The sequence below is a fragment of the Festucalex cinctus genome, chromosome 2, assembly GCF_051991245.1.
Source record: "Festucalex cinctus isolate MCC-2025b chromosome 2, RoL_Fcin_1.0, whole genome shotgun sequence".
Taxonomy (NCBI): domain Eukaryota; kingdom Metazoa; phylum Chordata; class Actinopteri; order Syngnathiformes; family Syngnathidae; genus Festucalex; species Festucalex cinctus.
The window spans coordinates 8,648,038-8,667,327 of NC_135412.1; the positions used below are offsets into that span (position 1 = coordinate 8,648,038).

The 19,290-nt window shown below is 44.1% G+C and overlaps 1 protein-coding gene across 4 annotated transcripts; it reads left to right on the top strand.

Moving 5' to 3' along the window:
* The first annotated feature begins 578 nt into the window (after positions 1–578).
* baz2a (bromodomain adjacent to zinc finger domain, 2A) lies at positions 579–18,644 on the top strand. 4 transcript variants are annotated; one of them, XM_077512668.1, is made up of 31 exons: positions 602–800; positions 1,890–2,013; positions 2,118–2,870; positions 4,488–6,242; positions 6,338–6,610; positions 6,689–7,069; positions 7,177–7,237; positions 8,039–8,147; positions 8,239–8,340; positions 8,508–8,730; positions 8,841–8,902; positions 8,974–9,039; positions 9,129–9,518; positions 9,596–9,850; positions 9,966–10,180; positions 10,255–10,329; positions 10,411–10,576; positions 10,686–10,748; positions 10,829–10,973; positions 11,057–11,342; positions 11,427–11,616; positions 11,700–12,042; positions 12,749–12,904; positions 12,983–13,143; positions 13,230–13,298; positions 13,382–13,665; positions 13,762–13,897; positions 15,273–15,419; positions 15,536–15,780; positions 15,854–15,997; positions 17,120–18,644. In XM_077512668.1, exons 2-31 carry the CDS (start codon positions 1,890–1,892, stop codon positions 17,277–17,279), a joined length of 7,539 nt encoding a protein of 2,512 aa, XP_077368794.1. In that variant the 5' UTR covers positions 602–800; the 3' UTR covers positions 17,280–18,644. The 4 variants fall into 4 exon arrangements, with proteins under 4 accessions (XP_077368792.1, XP_077368794.1, XP_077368791.1 ...); XM_077512666.1 differs by having other exon boundaries at positions 579–697; positions 11,057–11,616; XM_077512665.1 differs by having other exon boundaries at positions 11,057–11,616.
* The last annotated feature ends 646 nt before the right edge of the window (positions 18,645–19,290 follow it).

Below are 19,290 nucleotides of genomic sequence, written 5' to 3' on the forward strand. Positions count from 1 at the left end.
TATACATTTTCACTTCGCGCCACAAGACAATGAAAACTGATGTATCCGCAGCTGTGCAATAAAGTGCACATAGTGGTATGGTGACGCCTTCGTGAAAGCGATAATTCCGAGGTGACCTGAAGTTATCGTCGGCTACTGACGTCAGGATTTAAAAACTTATCTTCGATATCGCTTACGCTTGTCGGTTGAAGTTTGGCTCTTTATTCAGCTCTACTTGATAGAGAATTTGTTAAATAATTGAAAAATATCGTGTTTCTTTTGCAGCTTGGACATAAACTTCATCTTTGGGCTTGATTTCCTCAGCCATCTCAACAAAATTAAGTGCGTATTGTACACGTGACGTTTCCTACTTTGATGTTTAGTAATTTTAAAATAAGTAAAATATTGCAAAGTACGCTGGTTCAGTGCCACCGAAGATTACAACTATGATTATTAATATTACTATATTACACGTACTCGATAATTTTGCGAGCTTCAAGTCACAAAGTTTGTTTTATTTCTTTCAGTCGTATGGCAAAGGGTAGGAACGCCATATTTACGGTTAAAACGTTATAAGGCATTTTACTTTGAAGTGATGGGGTGATTTGACCGGATGTGTACGTTCATTGTGAGGAAGCTTACGCAGTTGGTGCTCGCTCTCTAGAATCATGGCTGTACAGGACCACACCAGCCATGTTTGCTAATTTAAAACCCAAAGGTTAGGGAAGAGTTGTTTATTTATCGCGGTGACATCAAAGCTCCGGTTACTGCTTCGACGCGGGGTACAGACACCCGTGCCTTCGAGACCCGCGGAATGAAAGGTTTGCTAGTTCTGATCGAGATAATACAAGTTTGGAAAGCGCAGTGTGGGAGGATGATGCTTTGAAAATTTCCCGTGTGCGTTCGGCGTAAACAATGTAACTTCATCAGGCTGCTAGCTAACGTTAGCCGGCGAACAAAAGGCACTGCGTACCCAGCTGTTAAGAGGCGAGTTTCTGACCATTCGCATCAAAGGATAGGCACTGTGGTATGCTTACAAACTATAGGCATTACAGGCGGTCATCGTGGAGATAAACTCTGGGTGGTTGTAGCCGGGCTGTTGGCTAACATCGAAACAAGCCCTGGTGACGAAACGCAAAGGATGCTATTCGGTTAGCTTCTTTAACTAGCATTGACTCGCTAGTTCCCATTGTGATGATTTAGCATAATAACCTTGGAACTGAGAAAGTATAGTTTGTTGCCGGTGTGAATGGAACCACTGTATCTGACGTCGTGGCTGCTTGGACTCACATTTACCACGTCTGAAAGCAGACAAGCATCGCTCTGACGTGAATTGTTCTGGTGAGAATCAGGCTAGCGCCGCTTAGCTAACGCGGCGCTCGTAATGGCCTCTTTGAATTGGGAAATCAAGTATTTAAGAGGGTTACATCGGTTAGTGCGAGGGACATAAATCAGGCCTCTTGGGTGAATGTAGTAGAACTGGTGGTCGCTGCGTTATGAATTGGACGAGGTCGGATCTTGCGTTAGCGTTATCGCGGAGGTTGTGTACATTTTTAGCAGCGTCTCATCAGCCGAAATGACGAGCCTCTTGTGGGGTTTAGTCCGCTTTTGCGTTGCGTTATGGCTGGGCCTCGCTGGCATCTGCTCCCCACTGTAGGCATGCTGCGACATTTTGACGCGTGTTGTTAGGAGCAAAATGGTGCTGACGACTGACGTGTCGACACTTTCCAAGTCGAATCTGACAGTTAATTAACCGTCTATGGGTTTATGTGTATATTAAATAGTAGTACAGCACAGGAAAATGGTGGCGCACCGCTGTTAAAAATCTTGTTTCGTAATTGCACACTGAAATGTGTGAATGATTGCGCGTTGCTTCCTTCGCTGGTACTAACGTTTGTTTGTTTTACTAGATGGAGGCAAATAATCATTTCAACTATGGCACCCATTCCTCAGCAAACTCAGGACTGAAACGTTCCTCAGGGGATTCTCTTTATACTAATGGTTCCTCCATGAGTTTTCCTCAGCAAGGAAAGAGTGGGTATCTTATAGATTTACGTAATCATCCGTCAAGATGAAGATGAAATTAATTTTGTTTTAAGTTCTAAAATGTGACTGCAAATGTGTCATGTACTTGACAGATATGAATGGCGAAATGAATGTGAATGGTATCACTACTGTACTTGGGTCTGGTGCACCTGCTTCCCAATCACCTTCCAGTCCTTACCCGCATATCAGCAGCCACCATCAGAGCAGCATGGGCTACCTGTGGGGAGGACATCCTCAGTACAGTCCGACCATGGCCACGTCTCCTGGGCACAGCTTACACCAGAAGCAGCCGGTACCGGGCATAGTGCAGCCTCAGTCACAACCTCACTTCCAGGGTCAAGGACCGTACCAACTGAATGGGGATATAGAGAGCTCCCAGCAGCCACCCCTGGCAGGCCCATCAACAATGCCCCCAACTAGCAGTCAGTTCTGGAACAGAAGTAATCCTGCCCCACAGGCTGCCGCTTACACTTCCCGCAGCATATTTGGGACATATGAGAGTCAGTCACATCCCGGCGTTTCTCCACCACATCACCAGCAAGTGTCCCCTCCGTCATCACAGCATCATCTCCATTCGCACTTGCATCCACCCCTTCACCTCCCACAGCATTATGGCGTGATGTCGAATGGGATGCCGTACTACCAGCAGCAGCAGCATACGTCTTTGTCATCTCCACAGCACCCAAAACAGTCTACAGGTCAGAGGATGCAGAATTTTGCACCCCTGCATGACACAGAGGGGGGACCCACGACAGCAGTGACACCATCATCAACTGTGCAGGCTGAAGGATCTCCCGTAAGTAGGGAAAAGCCTGCCCATGCGGACATTTCTGCTTCCATGCAAGGTGAGCTCTCCACACACCTATGGTGGACGTAAAAAAAAAAAAAAGTCGACACACCAATTTTCAAATGCCTTTTTTTTGTGATATAAATAAGAGACCAGGACAGACTGTTGCAACACATTTTCCACAGTTACTGTGATCTATAACTTGTACAACTAATTTGGGGAAAGACGTAATCCCTGAGAGAAGTGAAGTAAAAATAAACAATTGAAATAGGGTTGCATGAGTGTGCATATCATAACCAGTATGTGGCCATCCACATTCAAACTCAGGTTAAATGAAGTCTGCACACACCTGCCACAATTTCAAGTGCTGCTGATGAACAACTACAAAAGAAGTTTAGATATTGGAGTTGGCTTTTCTTTAAAAAAAAAAAATAAAAAAATCTCAATTCATTTTTTTAAATTTTTTTTTTTAAATTCAGTTCAAAATAGCATTCAGTTTGCAAAGCACAAAAAGCAAGAATGTCAGGAAAAGCCTACTAAAACATTTCGAATGTGGTGTTTGTAGGGGCATCTTAAACCCTATTTAACATGGAATTGAATAGGGTTGGTTAACTCTGGCCACAGCCACGTCCCAGTTATAAGAGGGTGCGCTCACTTATGCAATCACATTATTTCAATTATTTTTACTTCTCAAAGATTACATAAATCTCGAGTGGCATGTTACAGCTCACATTAACGGTTGAAAATGTTTTGAAATGGTCTTTTTTTTTTTTTAACAAAGACCTGGGACCTCACTTCAGAGTGCATAGCATTCTCACTAAAAGTGTACAACAACAAAACTAGACCTTTTACACTGTGTACACACACCGGTAGAACATTTTCCTTTGATAGGTTGCAGCACGTGGAGCTCACCCTCTACATGGCCAAATATAACCATATATGCAAAGCAGTACGGTACATGAAAATGAATTAGCTGTCCAGGCCAATGCTTTGTGACAGGTGAATCATGACAACAATGATCATCATGCGGCAGAAACAAGGAAGGGTACCGATTGCTTGTTTGGTGGCCTTGGTAGCATACAGTCGTACACACACAAATACAAAACCCTGCTCCTATAGTCAGGGCTGTCAGGGATGTGGGTGTGCGCTCACACAGACGTGCATAATGTTACTGTTCTGAAATAACAGTCCTTTGAATTTACATAAGTCATGTACATCGGTTACGCATGATAAAAATGTAAACTGATGTGCATTATTTTCGAGAACATAGGAGAATGGTCATTTTACAATATTTTATGTGCAAACGATGATCAAATTAAGGACTTTCACATTTTATTTATGTATTTATTTATTTTTAGTGTGTGCATAATATTACAAATGGAGGCATCAACTTGCCTGAGAGACGATCTGGAAAAGTACCTTTTCATTACAAACAAAATCAAATGATGAAAAAAAAAAAAGTGGTTTAATGTGTTGTCTGTTGGTTCTGCTCCAGTCAGGATCGGTAAATCTCGGCGTTGCCTTACCTGGTAGCTCATAGAGAGCCTAGTCACATGTCTCCTTTCCCCCGCACCGGTGTGTGTGCCCTCCATGCCAATATGACATTTTGTAATCAGAACACTTGATCCCCCCATTTTCGCAGTGGTGTTTATTGGCTGTGGTGTTTTTTTCTTAGTGCATACAATGGAGGAAGGCAAGGAGGCCAATGCAGATGTCAATCGCACAGAAGAGACAACTCCTCCTCTCAGGCCTACCAACTCTTCCTCAGCGACTGACAGACATACAATTGATCATCATGAGAGTTCTGAAAAGCCAACTGCCCAATCACCAGAGGGCATTAGAGGGACAAGAGCAACCACACCACCTCAGACATCACCAACTGCATCTTCTGCAACAACATTTCTGAATAAGTTGTCTGCTATTGAATCTCCCAAGGCTTCCCCCGAATCCCCTTTTGGGTGTCCCCTTGATGTCAAATGTACTCCACCCCAGTCATCATCAGTTCCTCCTACCAGGCATTCTTCACCTCCTCTTCCACCTCCTGCTACTGAGATAACACTTTCTGGATCTAAACATCTGCTTGTGGGGTCGTCGTCTTCTTCCTCACCTGCGACACATCCAAAATTTTGTCCACCTCCAGGCTTGACTGACAGTGTTTCTGGACCTCCTTGGGTGTCTTCGTCCCCTTCTCCCGAGTCTCGGCTGCAACATTCAGTTTCTGGACCAATAACAGCTGTTTTAGCACCTGCCATATTGTCCACATCTTCCTTCTCTGGGTCTACACCCATCTCATCTCTTCAACAAATGGTTCAAGGCTCTAAGCTGCCTCTGATGCCAGCTGTAAGCTCAAACCTATCAATATGTGATGCATCAGGTAGTGTTTGTTCTTCAATAGCGTCACCTTTGGGAGTGTCATCTCCTGGCATGTTGCTATCCATGCATGGAATGCCTTCTTCTGGCAGTAAAAATGCATCCGTTCCCCAGCATGAGTCCTTGTACCCCGCGTCAGCTGTTGGCTCTGGTCGAGCCGTTGCTTCAGTATCACCACCCCCAGAGGGGCTCAATTCACCCTCCCAGTCAGCCCATGACAGTCCCTCCACCAGACCTCTCACTACCCTACCTCTACGAACCTTGCAAGGCTCAAGGACTGCACCAGTTTCTATCCCACTTGCCTTGGAATCCGTGCCTCCTGCAACAACTTCCGAAATTATTCAGAGTTCCGACTCGGTACGGCATTTTGCCGGGTCATCTCCTGTCAGCGTGCTAAATCAGTTACCTGTGTTGCCAGGGTACCATGGTCACAATAACAAGGGGGAAGACTTGGTACTTGGAATGGGCACAATGGTGGACGAAGAGCCCCCTCATCTTGAGTCAGGCAAAGTAAAGACGCACAAAGCTTCTGACCCTCAAAATTCATCTGATCTTCCACGTCAACCTTTGCAGACTGAGCGACAGCCCAGCAATATACAAAAGGAGCCAATGGCCACTGCCAACGTTGTTGATGTACTAAATGCAGAGCAAACTCCAAGCAGAATTTTAACACCTCACTGTCCCAGTGCCAGACACTCCTCAAAGACTTCTGAAACAGGTTTTGACCCCTCTTTGCTCACCATCTCCCAATATGGTGACAGTTCAGCTTGTAGCACGCTGTCAAGAATCCATATCAGTTCCTTCCTAGATAAATCCGCTAACAGAACCTCACACATACATGAATCTGGCAGTTTGGGCAACTGCTTTCACCTTGGAAATGGCACGACTGATACAGAAGAGCAACCATCTTCTGTTTATGAGACTTCCAGAGATGGCATCTCATCTGTGGATTATTCAAGTTTGAACTCCACCCATGAGCGGGGAATATCTGAGACAGAGTCCATGCTGGAGTCTTCCCTAAACAATTCTTCATTTAGGGCATCTCATCCACGTTACCAAGGTATTTTCTTGAATTATAAAGTCAGAAAAAAATAAATGGTACTTGTGTTGAATTTTAGTAAAGTGCTTAGAAAATAATACAATGTCTTTGTTCAGGGACCCAAGCAGGCTGGCCTTACGCAGGTCATCATACACCTGACTTGGATGCCATTAGCAAAACATCCACAGCAATCGAGATTTTGACTCCCCCAAGTTTCAAGATGAGAGATGAGAACTTCATTGCCTTCAGTACCCCAGCACAAAGACCTGCTGTACACCCACTGCAGCCAGTTACAGATCAGGTTTTGTCAACCACTGGAGGACGTCTGAAAAGCCCAGGAAAACCTTGCAAACCTCAGTCTCCAAAGGCTTTATGGATTAGTAAATCAGGTATTTGTTAGGTCTTATTGGTTATCAAATGTTACTTCTAAAGTCGTTGTATAATATGCTTCTTCCCCCCCCCCCAAGCTCCTGAAGAGGCCAAGAGAAAACCTCGGGGTCGAACACCAAAGGCGGAACAGCTCAAGGCTGAAGGTGGTGACAACAAAGAGGAGGTACCCAAAGGAAGGAAGAGAAAGGCATCTCTGAGACCAGAACAGATCAAAGGAAAACTGGACGAATGTGATCAGACTCAGCCGCCATCGGAAGAAATTGACTCCATCACAGCCGCGATTGATGCGGTTCTTGCCAACATACCAGCCATCAGCTCGTCTTTTGAGAAACCCAAGAAGAAAAGAATGAGGAAACAGGTGCATAATGAAAAAGACATGTCCGCACTAAATGTTGATGCTGGACCAGCTGCCGGTGATGCTGAGGACCATGAAGATGAAAGCTCAACAGTGGATAAAGGTGAGAAAATGTTTTTAGATAAATATCATTTACAGTTTATTTTATTAACCTGTTTTATTTCAATCCCTATTTTCTTGCATTGACCCTGTTTTTGTGTGTCTTAACAGGTGAACGTATCAGGAGAAGGGTTGCAACTGAGCAGCAGGTTCAGTTCCCCCTGCTGCATGGGTAACATACCTATGATTGTTTACTACGGCTTTAGTTAAAAAAAAATTCCCCCTACACACTAATGCTACTTACAGGCGCAACGCGTTTGGAGTGTTTCTGGTGACATATTTCCATATATAGTAATGCAGTTTCCGCAGTCATGCGCGGTTGCAAAAAAATAAAAATAAAAATTTTGCTTCTGTTAAACTCTTTGACTGCCAGGCGTTATAAAAACAAAACAAAACAATCCACAGTGCCAGCCGCTTTTGAGCATTTTAACTCATCTTTCAAGGCAAAAAGAATATTGTTTGCCTTTACTACATATACAATGTGGCTACTCAATGAAAGATCGCATTCCATTCATTGGAATTTTACTAATCATCATGGAACGTCTTTGGCAGTCAAAGAGTTAACAGTAAATCCTTGTAATGGCCCCATGCTAGCGCCGTCAGCTAAATTGTGTCACAAATTAGTTGCCACTTGATCTTCTATTTATTCTTCCTCCATTCCTTCTACTTCCTTGCCGTTTGTTTGGCATATAATTTTGCTGCATTACCGCCGCCACCTTTAGTAGGCTTCTTGAGCATCCAGGCTGAGCGCTAATTTAACTTAATCTAATCTAAATCGCTGGACCAGTTAGTCTGAAAAATACAGTAACTGAAAATGGGTACGGACTTTCTGCATCTTTAGTCGCTAAATTGTTAAATTAGGTCCCTTTAGACTGCTGTTATAACGCTGTGACCTTTCTACTTGCTTCTTTATATCGTAAAGGAATCTTTAAATTTCTTTGGATATGATGTAATAAAGCTCTCCTGATGATAGATGGAAGAGAGAGATTCGCGTGAAGAAGATGAATGATCGCATGAAGGGTGAAACCTGGTATTACGCGCCTTGCGGAAGAAGAATGAAGCAGTTCCCAGAAGTTATAAAGGTAATTTGTAAATGCTCCAAAATAACCTCCAAGACATTTGTACTTGTAATTGATACTTTATTGATCATGCCCTTCTTATTGTGTCACTCAGTATCTGAAGAAACACCAGGGTGGCGTTGTCACCAGAGAACACTTCAGTTTCAGCCCACGCATGCCTGTTGGAGACTTTTATGAAGAAAGGGACAGTCCTGAGGTTATTCACTTACATTTTTTTATTTTATTTTTTATTTATTTTTTTTTTAGTATTTTTTTTTTTTTTACATTTTATCGATTTGCCAATTAAAATTTGGGCATTGGTTACCAAACTGCAAGTTTCCAAAACTTGTCAAACAATGTCACTTTCTTGATGGTTTGTGGTAGGGTGTGAAGTGGTGCCTCTTGGCTAATGAGGAAGTTCCTTCGATGATCATGGCCATCACTGGCAGGCGAGGTCGACCGCCGAACCCCGATAAAGAGAAACCAAGCAGGGTTGGTGGCCCGAGGGCAGGGCAGGCCCGCCGGCCAGGTAGACCCCCCAAACCCCAAATGACTGACTTCTTGAGTAAAGTTGATGCCAAGCTGTTGAAGAGACTTGAAAATAAAGGTAAGTGACTCTGATGATAGATTTGGAGGAGTTTGGGTACAGCTTGTAGTTGTGGTAGTACAAGCATTTAAATATTTCTAGTACAATGATTGTATATTGTGCTACTGCAGAAGCTCTCACGGAGGAAGAAAAGGAGAAAATGACAAAAATCAAGAAGAAGATGAAGAGGAAGGTTTGTACTTTGTGTGAAATTATTTATTTGATGTGACGGTGTCCAATTCTGATATTGTATGAATTTATCAGGCCAGAATACGGAGAAGAGAGGATGCTAAGATCAAGAAGACAAGAGAGGACAAAAAGAGAGCAAAGGTATATACTGTAGGTCAAAGTAATTGCCAATGACCTTGCCTCATTGTTATCTCACAACCACTAATACCTTGTTGTGACCCGGCTTTCAGCAACAAGAGACCAAGAGTTTGGAGGTTAAGGCTGAACCCCAAGATTTGCCACCCCCACAGACAGCTGAGCTTGCACCACAGTCTGTTGATGAACCCAAGAAGCCCGGTCGACGGCGGTCTGTCAAGGTTGAGGTTACTCCTCCCATTCAACAGACAGATGAAGAGAGAATAGCCCAAGGAAAGAGGGTGTTGAGCGCTCGCAGTAAAGCCAAGGCTCTGGCCAAAGCGCAGGCCGAGGCGGAGGCAGCGGCTCGGGCCGCCCTGGCAGCCAAGAAAACGGCAGAGCGGAGAATTCAGACCCAAAAACGGCTGGAGGAGCGCAGGAGGCAACAGCTAATTTTAGAAGAGCTGAGGAAACCCACTGAAGACATGTGTCTCACTGACCACAAAGTGAGTTTTGGTGGTTTTTAACCGCGTTTCTCGCTGTGATTGCACTTTTGCGACTGTAATGGCTTTTCCTCTTGCAGCCCCTGCCAGAGCTGTCGCCTGTCCCTGGTGTGATTCTCTCAGGCACAGCCTTCGCCCACTGCCTGGCTGTTGTAGAGTTCCTTCATGGTTATGGAAAGCTGGTCGGCTTCAATGTACCCAAGGACATCCCCAGCCTTGCAACCTTGCAAGAAGGTCTGCTTGACATGGGTGAAAGCCAGGGAGAGGTACAAGATCTGCTCATAAAGCTAATGGAAGCTGCACTCCGGGATCCTGGCCTGCCATCATATTATCAAGTGTGTAATGTTGCTTGAGTGTTTTTATTATTGTTATTGTTGTTGTTGTTATTATTATTGATGCACTTCAATTTATGGTGCTATTAAGTTTTGCTTTTTTTCTCTCCACCATCAGTCAGTCAAGATCCTTGGGGATAAGCTGGTTGAGCTCCAGCTGACTCGCAGCACAGTTTCAGAGGTACTGCGCATCTTTCTGGAATCTCATGGCTATGAGACGGAGGTGTGCAACACATTGAGGACCAAATCCTTTCATGCCTTGCCTCCCGAAACCAAGGCAGCCGTGCTCGGTTTTGTGGTGGAGGAGCTCAACGGTAGCAACATAGTGACAAGGTTTGAAGAGCGCCTCGTGATTTGTGCATTTAACAAGTTATTCCTTACTAAAAAAGTATCTCACATCCATATAGTGACATTGACAATACACTCGAGAACATGGTAACCTACAGGAAGAACAAATGGATTATTGAGGGGAAACTTCGCAAGTAAGGCACATAATATTCCACCTCAGAATATTGTGGTGCTGTACATGACTCGGATGTTGAATTTTGTTTTCTGTCTTGCAGGCTGAAAGCCGCACTTGCACGTCGCACTGGCCGCTCCGAAGAAGAGCTGTGTTTAGAGGAAAGACGACGCAGTGCCCGAGTGGCTGAAGAGGAGAACCTTGGTTTGGAGGACAGTGTGGAGAAAAGCAGCCGGCGCGGTCGCAAAGAGGAACCCAAAATAAGTGATGTATGTATGCATGCACTGAAATTGCAAATGTTTTAGATTAGCATTTTACAATTTTTTGATTTTTTGATTGTTTTTTTTTTTTTTTTTTTTTTTTTTTTTTTTTAAACAGAGTGAAAGCCCTACCAATGCCAGTGTGCATGAACTGGAAAGGCAGATCGATAAACTAACCAAGGTAAGGCAAATTCCTTTCAGACACATTAAAAGTTTGTCACGTTGGTGTGAAATAATCTTTGACTTATTTACCATTGACAGCGCCAAGCATTCTTCCGTAAAAAGCTGCTTCAGTCGTCTCATTCCATGCGGGCTATAATGTTTGGCCAGGATCGTTACAGACGTAGGTACTTGGCTCTACCTCATCTCGGAGGAGTTCTAGTTGAGGGTCCTGAAGAGCTTCTGAGTGAGTCTGATTGTTTACGCTAATATGAAAATTGACTGTGAACAAATCACAGGTTTGACATCTTCTGAATGCTTGCATCACAGCCTCAGGGGATGTTGTTATAGCGGAGGTGCCAGTCACTTTCCTCAAAAAGGAGCCCAAAACGGAGGAGGTGCCTGTGGCTACGACGCCACCTCATCCTCCACCTTCCTCGCCTGGCCCGGAAACCCCTCAAGTCCAAACATTGTCCCCAGAGGAAGATTCACTCCCTGGCACCGCGTCGCTTATGAGCAGCCAAAGAGGACGAGGACGGCCCCGAAAAATCAAACCCGAAGTGGAACTCCACCTCCGCACGGCAAAGACCCGGCGCCCACGCCGAAGTAGCAGCAGGTCAGTGGTAGAAGATGGGCCCGGATCTCCGGTCGCCTCGTGTACTCAAGATCTCTCTCAGTCTGCTTTCCTGAATTGGCTCAGCCAATCGAGGCATGCAGTAGCCAATGATGCTTACGCAGAAGAACCTCTAGAGGGCAGTCAAACAGAGGAGAGTGTGAAAGAGGAGGCGGAGAATCAGGGCCAGTGTTTCACACAGCCAAGTGATGAAAACTCTCTGAGCGAGACTCATGTGCCGAGTACACCGCCCACACTTGATGCCCCACTCCTACAGGTTGGCGCCGTTTTGACCAAAACATCAGCTATAATGCGTCATCTAATAATGATTTGTGTTTGCGTTTTCGCTTATTCCCTCAGTCGGACGTGCTCATGACGTCTGTTGGCGAAGTTCCTTCTGACCTGGATACCCCGGCGCCGCCAGAGGAAGCGCCCGCTACAACACAAACATCCTCCATTCCCGATTGTATGCCTTCATTGCCTACTCCCCTTGCTTCTGCCCAAAGCCCCCCAGCAGCACGGACTCCGACCACACGCGCCAGGCCGGGCCGCAGGCGGAGAAGGGGCAGTCGAGGCAGTAGCCCTGCTCGGAGGGGACCACGTGGGGCCGCAGCCAAAAGCAGAGGGCGTCCTGCCACTTCTGTTTTCCAAGACCTTGAGCAGCAGTACTTTATACAGTTGGTGGTTAAGCCCATACCAGCATGTAAGCAGAACACACTTAATATATTACTCCACAAAAATATAAACACAACACTTTTGTTGTTGCTCCCATTTGTTTATGAGATGAACTCAAAGATGGAAAACTTCTTCACAATACCCACTTCTACACAATATCACCATTTCTCTCAAACCAGTCTAAATCTGTGTTAGTGATGACGACTTATTTGCCGAGATTATCCATCCCACCTCACAGGTGTGCCATATCAAAATGCTGATTAGACGGCACGATTAGTGCACTGGTGTGCCTGAGCATGCGCACAATAAAAGGCCACTCTGAAAGGTGCAGTTTTGTTTTATTGGGGGGGGCTGAGGACTCAGGAAACCAGCCAGTCTGCACCTTTCGGAGTGGCCTTGTATTGTGGGCAGTCTAAGGCACAACTGTGCACTAATTTTGTCAAATCAGCATCTTGATATGGCATACCTGTAATGTGATGGATTATCTCGGCAAAGGAGAAGTGCTCAATATCAGATTTAGACTGGTTTGTGAACGATATTTTAGAGAAATGGTGATATTGTTTATGTGGAACAAGTTATTTATTTTTGAGTAGATCTCATAAAAAATGGGAGCAAAAACAAGTGTTTATATTTTTGATGAGTATAGAATGTTTAGTACCACCATTGTCAGTGCAACATTTTTGTGATAATACTATGAATTGAGTTAATGATGTACTGTATAACAATTCTTGCAGCGATGGTGCGTGGCTGGTGGTGGATCAAGGATCCAGAGGAGTTGTTTAGCACATTACAGGCTCTCCATCCACGAGGTATCAGAGAAAAAGTGCTCCATAAACACCTGGCCAAACACATGGAGAGTTTAACGGAGATGTGCACCAAAGGCATCAGTGGTGAGCAGGAATGGAGACGCTTAAAAAAAGACATTTTAACAGCTGAACTGTCGATTTCATGTAATGCTCTCCTGCTAGATCCTATGTTTGAGATAAAGGAGGAGAAGAAAGAGGGGCTGCTAGAGGTTCTGCAACAACCTTGGCAAGTACAGGAAAAAGCAATGGAGACAGACAACAGTGCCCTCCGGTGGGTGGAGGACCTGGAGCAGCGAGTCATTGCTGCTGACCTCCATCTGAAGGTAAGAAATGGCAACATGAGGGAAGGAACTTAAAGGCATTAGAGCAACACAAAATAAACTATTTTTTCCTTTTGTGTCTCATTTAGGCTCCTCCCCCTCAGAGTATAGTAAACGATGCTGACTCGAACTCAGAGGCACCAGCTGTAGAATTTCAGGTAGTCAGAGAACCAGACTACTGTACATCAACAGGCCCAAGTATTTATAATTAAACCTCCAAGCACTCTTTTTCCTTGTTAAGCCCTACACGATCCCAGAGCGGGATTCCACCCGGGCTGACCTGCAGTACTACGAACATGACACCGACCCACGTGATGACTGGATCGTCCGGACCAAGAAGGAGTGGTCTGGCCTGCCTCGCATCGCCACTCATCCGCTCGACTTGGCCGTGCTACGCCTGGCCAATCTTGAGCGGAACATCGAGAGGCGCTACCTCAAGGAGCCGCTCTGGAACCCAGCTGAGGTGATGCGCCTCGCCCCTCTCACGCCGACCCCAGGAGAAGAGCAACCGATGGATGTCATCAGGTAGGAAGGAGAGACTGAGGGCTTCTTTTTTTTTTCTTCCCTTTTGTATGCGTATAATAGAGGAATCATTGCTGTGCTGCGTTTTCCCTTTTCCAGCCTGGAAAGTGAAATCACCTCCAGGCTCAGAACGTGGCGGCAGGCCCTCGATCGCTGCCGCAGTGCCCCCCAGCTGTGTCTGTGTTTGCTGCAACTAGAGAAAGCTATTGCCTGGGAGAGATCTGTGACTAAAGTGGTAAGAAATTCACAGGCTTGACTCACGGGTAGGGTGGGATGAGTAAAAACAGGACGTTTCCTTTGAAATTTCTTTTTCTTTTTGTTTTCGTTTTGGTAGTTCAAAGGATGCTATCTGCACACAACAAATGGCTTCGAACAGAGTTGCATTTTTGTTCCCCTTTTTTAATGAAGTTAATGTGGTACATGTGTTGTGGCGTTTTTTGAGGGGACAAGCCGAAAAAAAGTTGAGTCACGACAAAAAACAATGTGCGTTTGTTGATAAAAAAAAAAAGTGCTTTTACCTTAACTCATTTGCTCCCAATAACGTGTAAATACGTTTTTTTTACTGTTTTAAGTGTCCCAAAGACGTATTTATACTTTTTTTTTTTTTTTTTTTTTTTTTTTGTGCTAGAGCATACAGAAGGCTTTGATGCAGCCTCTCAACTGCAAAGAACGGTTGCAGAAATGATAGTTATTATGATAGTTATTACACAAACGGCCAGCAGTTGGCAGCAGAGCAAAGGAGATCAACCAGGGCCAGCTAGGAAAAAAGCTCAATTACTTTGAATTTTAAATAGATTTATGAAAACTGATGAAACTTAGCTCTCTTCTAATGCTAATTGCTGCAAAACGGAAACAGATAGAAACATACTTTTTTTTTCCTGATGAAAGAAGAGACTTTAATCTTTCTTTTGATAGGTTCCATGCTTTTATAGCAATAGAACACAATATTCTGTGGGCCTTGCAAAGTCAGTCAAAATCCAGTAAAACAGCCGGGAGCGAACGGGATTGCTTCTGTGAAAATGGCTGGGAGTGAATGAGTTAAAGAGGAAGTCAACCCCCCAAAAATTCTTGGCAATATCTTCTATGCAGCCCCACTAGTCTTAATATGGTATTTTGATTAATATTCCTTTAATAGAATATTAATTAACCAGCAAAATCCAGCAGTTTTTATCAATATCAGAAGACCATTTTACCACTTGCTGTTGAGTGAAAATGACATCAATGTTGCTCAAGTCTCAGGTAACAACCAATCACAGCTCAGCTTCGGAAACCAGGTGAGCTGTGATTGGTTGTTGCCTGAGCCCTGTGTAACTGTGATGTCATCTTCAGTCCACAGCAAGTGGCAAAATGGCTGCCCCTTGAGATGGATAAAAACGGCTGGATTTTGCGTCATAACTCACATTCCACAAATGTGAATCCGATACCACTCTTTCAGACTGATGCTATTACATTTTGTCCACAAGTACCGATAACATTGAAATAAAACCGGTATCAGCCCACGATCGATACCGAATGGATTGGTTCTCGCCGAGCCCTAAAATGAAAGCCATATTGCCCAGCCCTACTCTCTACTTGCTTTTGTAACGTTGCACTTTTCCTCTTGGTTCCAGACCTGCCAGATCTGCAGGAAAGGCGACAACGATGACTGTCTGCTACTTTGCGATGGCTGCGATAAAGGATGTCATATGTACTGCCTGAGGCCCAAGATCACCCAGGTGCCGGAGGGAGACTGGTTTTGCCCAACGTGCGTTGCCAAGGTCAGAACCGGACCAAGAAGCATCTTGAGATCAGATGGCATTATGCAGTGGTTCTTTCCCAGCAGATAATCTATCACTCACCAGCCTGGTTATGTGCCTTATTGGCTATCCCTCAGGATGACAGCATGTCGCCGCACTCCAAAAAGCGGACTCGGATGAAAAAGAAGCGATATGAAGAAAACAGCTCGGACGACGACACGACACGGCGGAGCTCTGGCATGGCGACACGGAACAAGGAGGTGGCTGCGACGGCGGCGCCAGCGGCAGGCCCCTCCTCCTCCTCGCGTCATTCAGGAGAAGCGGCGGCGGCCAAACGGCGTCGCATGGCAACTCGTAACCAGCCGGACCTCACTTTTTGCGAGTGCGTCCCGCCGTCATTTTTCAATGGTAGTCTTTAGTGAGTTGGTGGTAATTCCTTGTTTGTTTTTTGGTAGGATCATCCTAATGGAAATGGAGGCTCATGCAGATGCTTGGCCATTCCTTGAGCCCGTGAACCCCCGCCTGGTGCCGGGTTATCGCCGCATTGTGAAGAACCCCATGGACTTCCTTACCATGAGAGAGAGGCTGTTGCAAGGAGGGTAAGCGTTCCGCACGCTGAACAATGCGAATGAGTGGTACGGAACTGGTCAATCTTGAACAAATATAACCCAATTAACTCATTCAATCCCAAGAACGTGTACAAACGTTTTTAAATATTTTATCCTTCCCTCCCAAAAATGTGTTTAGACGTTTTTGTTTTTGGTTTTTTTTATGCAAGAGCATACAGAAGACTTGGATGCAGTTTCTGGCATTGTGTCAGCAGAGTATAAGAGATCAGCCATGGCCATGTTCCAACAAGCTCTTTTTGTCAGTGTTTTCACCAGGAAACTTACCTATATTTAAAAGCTAATTGCTGCAAAACAGAAACGCATACAAATAACACTTTCTTTTTTTTTTCCCTGATGAAAGAAGAGACTTTAATTTTTCTTTTGGGAGGCTCCATGTTTTGATAGAATTGGAACACAATTTTCTGGGAGTGAATGAGTTAAGGACGTTCTGTCAAATGTAAACGGAGTAGTTATTTTCAAATGCTTTTGGAACAACATTCCGTTGAATACACAAGACAAAATATTTCATGTTCAAGTTGTTGTTTTTTTGTTTTTGTTTTTTTAAATATTAGGTCATTTTGAATTTGATGTATGCAACATGTTACCAAAAAAAAAAAAAAAAAAAGCTGGGACAGGCGAGGGCATTGTAACACTTGCATCACCTTTCCTTATAAAAACACTCAAGAGTTTGGGTTTGGGAGCTGAGGACACCAGTTGTTGATTGTCGGGTCCCCGTTGGGAGAGAGGTTTGGACTGCTGGCAGGTCAACTAGTACTCAGTCTACACTGTGCTGGTGTAACATGTGCAGAATGTGGCTTGGCATCATTTTGCTGAAATAAGCAGGGAACATCCCTGGAAAATACGTTGCTTGGAAAGCAGCAATTGTTGCCCCCAAAGCATATATGTAGTTTTCAGCATTAATGATGCCTTCACATATGTGAACGTTGCCATGGCGCTACCACCCCCATACTGTCACAGATGCAGGCCTTTGAGCTTTGCACTGAAACAATCAGGATGGATTTTAGGAAATTCAGGATTTGCTGAAAGCTAGCAGGGTTTGGGTGTCCCTTTCACAATAAATCACCCTTTAACGCAATCCCCTCCATGTTCCAGGTACTGCAGCTGTGAGGAGTTTGCGGCGGATGCTCAGCTGGTCTTCAGCAACTGTGAGCTGTTCAACGAGGACACCTCTGAGGTGGGGATGGCAGGACACTCCATGAAGAGCTTCTTCGAGAGCCGCTGGGCCGAGTTCTACTCAAGCAAGGAGAAATAGAACCCGGTGCCATTCCCACCAATGGTTGAACTGATGACTGTTTGTGCAAGAGGTGTTACAACTAAGACAGTCAGGTTTCTGCAATTATGTATATTCCTCTCATGTATAGGTATCTATGTGTTAGAACTGGGTATTTTTTCCCACCTTTTTTCGTTTTTTGGGTTTGTCTAAAAGCCTGCAAATGATCTGACTTGAATTTCATTCCCAAGCACCCTCACTTCAGCTCCTGTCTATCCTTGTGCCACGTCCTTTCAGAAGTCCCAAGGTTGGACCAGGCCTGAGGTCACGCTCCCCTCTGGGGAAAGGTCACTCTTCTTGAACTATTAGGATCTCACATTAATATTGCATTTTTCCATCCAAGCAATTGCATATTGGACCTGCATAGTAACCCACAAAAAATAGTGAGGCCATTTCTTAACTGAATTGTAATGTGGTCTTATGCCTAGTTATTTTTTTTTGTCAATATATTTTTATTATGCATATTCTATATATAAATATATATGAAGATGACCGTAGCTGGGATTATTTAATAGCAATAGCTTGTAGTGAATGTGTACAGACGACCTCTAGTTGATGTATGAAAATGGCCAGTTCAACTAAAAGAAACCATGAGTAGAATTTCTGTAACTTCCACTTAGCTAAGCGCACACGTTCACACTCTGCTGCTGTGTGAAAGACACTGGTAGATTTCTGACGTCAGTCAGTACTTGTGGATTTCAGTATCGAGTGAAGCAGCAGGCTGTACACAGATTGTATATAACTGTGTTACTTGCACTAGTTTGTGCTTTGTTAAAAGGATCTGTTGTAGAGGCAACACACTGAACGATTGCCCTTGAGACAGATTGCAGGTGTGCGTAAAATACGCCTGTTGTAAAAAGACGAGTATTTGTCTGAAAAGGTGCAAACATCTAAATATGGTCGTCTTAATATTGTACAGAGTAGAATTGCAAAAGAGCTCTGAAGCACTGGCTACATTCCCGCCTGGTTACGTTCTTTTCCGTCACTTTTTGTGCTGTTCATGGGCCAGCAATTTGATGGGCACTGCTTATGTGACTGCGGCGGGACCTCACTGCGGTCCAGCTTGTATTTAAACTTGTTTCTTACACTGACCTCAGATCAGCTAGTAGAAAATACACATTATTCCTATTCAAAATGACAAAAAAAAAAAAAAAAGACCAGAAAACCAAATGTGGTGTTACGTGACTTTTTAATAATGTACAGTTTTGGTGACCTGAAATTTTGTTCCTTTATATTTTTAGGACCAATTCATTTTTAACAGGATGTATTACAAGACTGTTGTATTAAGGTGATGTAACATGTGTGCATCTGTAGAATGTACTGTGAGTTGAATAAAAAAAAAAAAAAAAAAAAAAATCCAGTAGTAGTTTGGCTTTGTGGTCTTACATCACACAGATTCACTTTTTTTTTGTACACAATTGCGATTCAATATGTTTGATTTACCTGGTAACAATTTATTAAATACCCAAATTTGGGTGTCATTTGGATTTTCATTGTCTCAGCTTCAGAAAACAGGTTAGCTCTGATCTTTGCTTGTGGGGTGGAATCGACCCTGGTATCACCAGCAGAGGGTGTGAACAGCCAAACATGGTCACATGGAACTGTGGTCCCTGACTTTTTTTTTTTTTTTTTTTTTTTAAATACCTTTGCTACACACGACACGGGCTGATGTTCAACAGTCTAATATATATTTAATGAATGCGTGTGAAATATTTATTTTTTCCGTTGTTCCGAAAAGTGACTTAAGTGCACCAGTAGAGCCCAGAAAGTCATACCAGCATGTGGCAGTGTTGCCCTCCATTGGTGCAATGCATCCGATTGGCATTTCTTATGTTTCCACGATGCAAGGCTTCATTTCCACGGCGTGTTGTATTGCTTTTGGTTGTGAGTTGTGACTAGCATACAAACCAGGCTTATTGTTATAGTAGTCAATATGTGATCACATTTTAAAATCAAAAATAATCCCCAGAAATCAAATTACGATCGAAAGCCC

Excerpts from the sequence above, each read along its gene's own strand:
- baz2a (XM_077512666.1), top strand. The coding sequence starts at position 1,890 with ATGGAGGCAAATAATCATTTCAACTATGGCACCCATTCCTCAGCAAAC. Across the intron at positions 7,238-8,038 it reads CAGTTCCCCCTGCTGCATGG|ATGGAAGAGAGAGATTCGCG; the intron begins GTAACATACCTA and ends TCCTGATGATAG. Across the intron at positions 10,749-10,828 it reads AGATCGATAAACTAACCAAG|CGCCAAGCATTCTTCCGTAA; the intron begins GTAAGGCAAATT and ends TACCATTGACAG.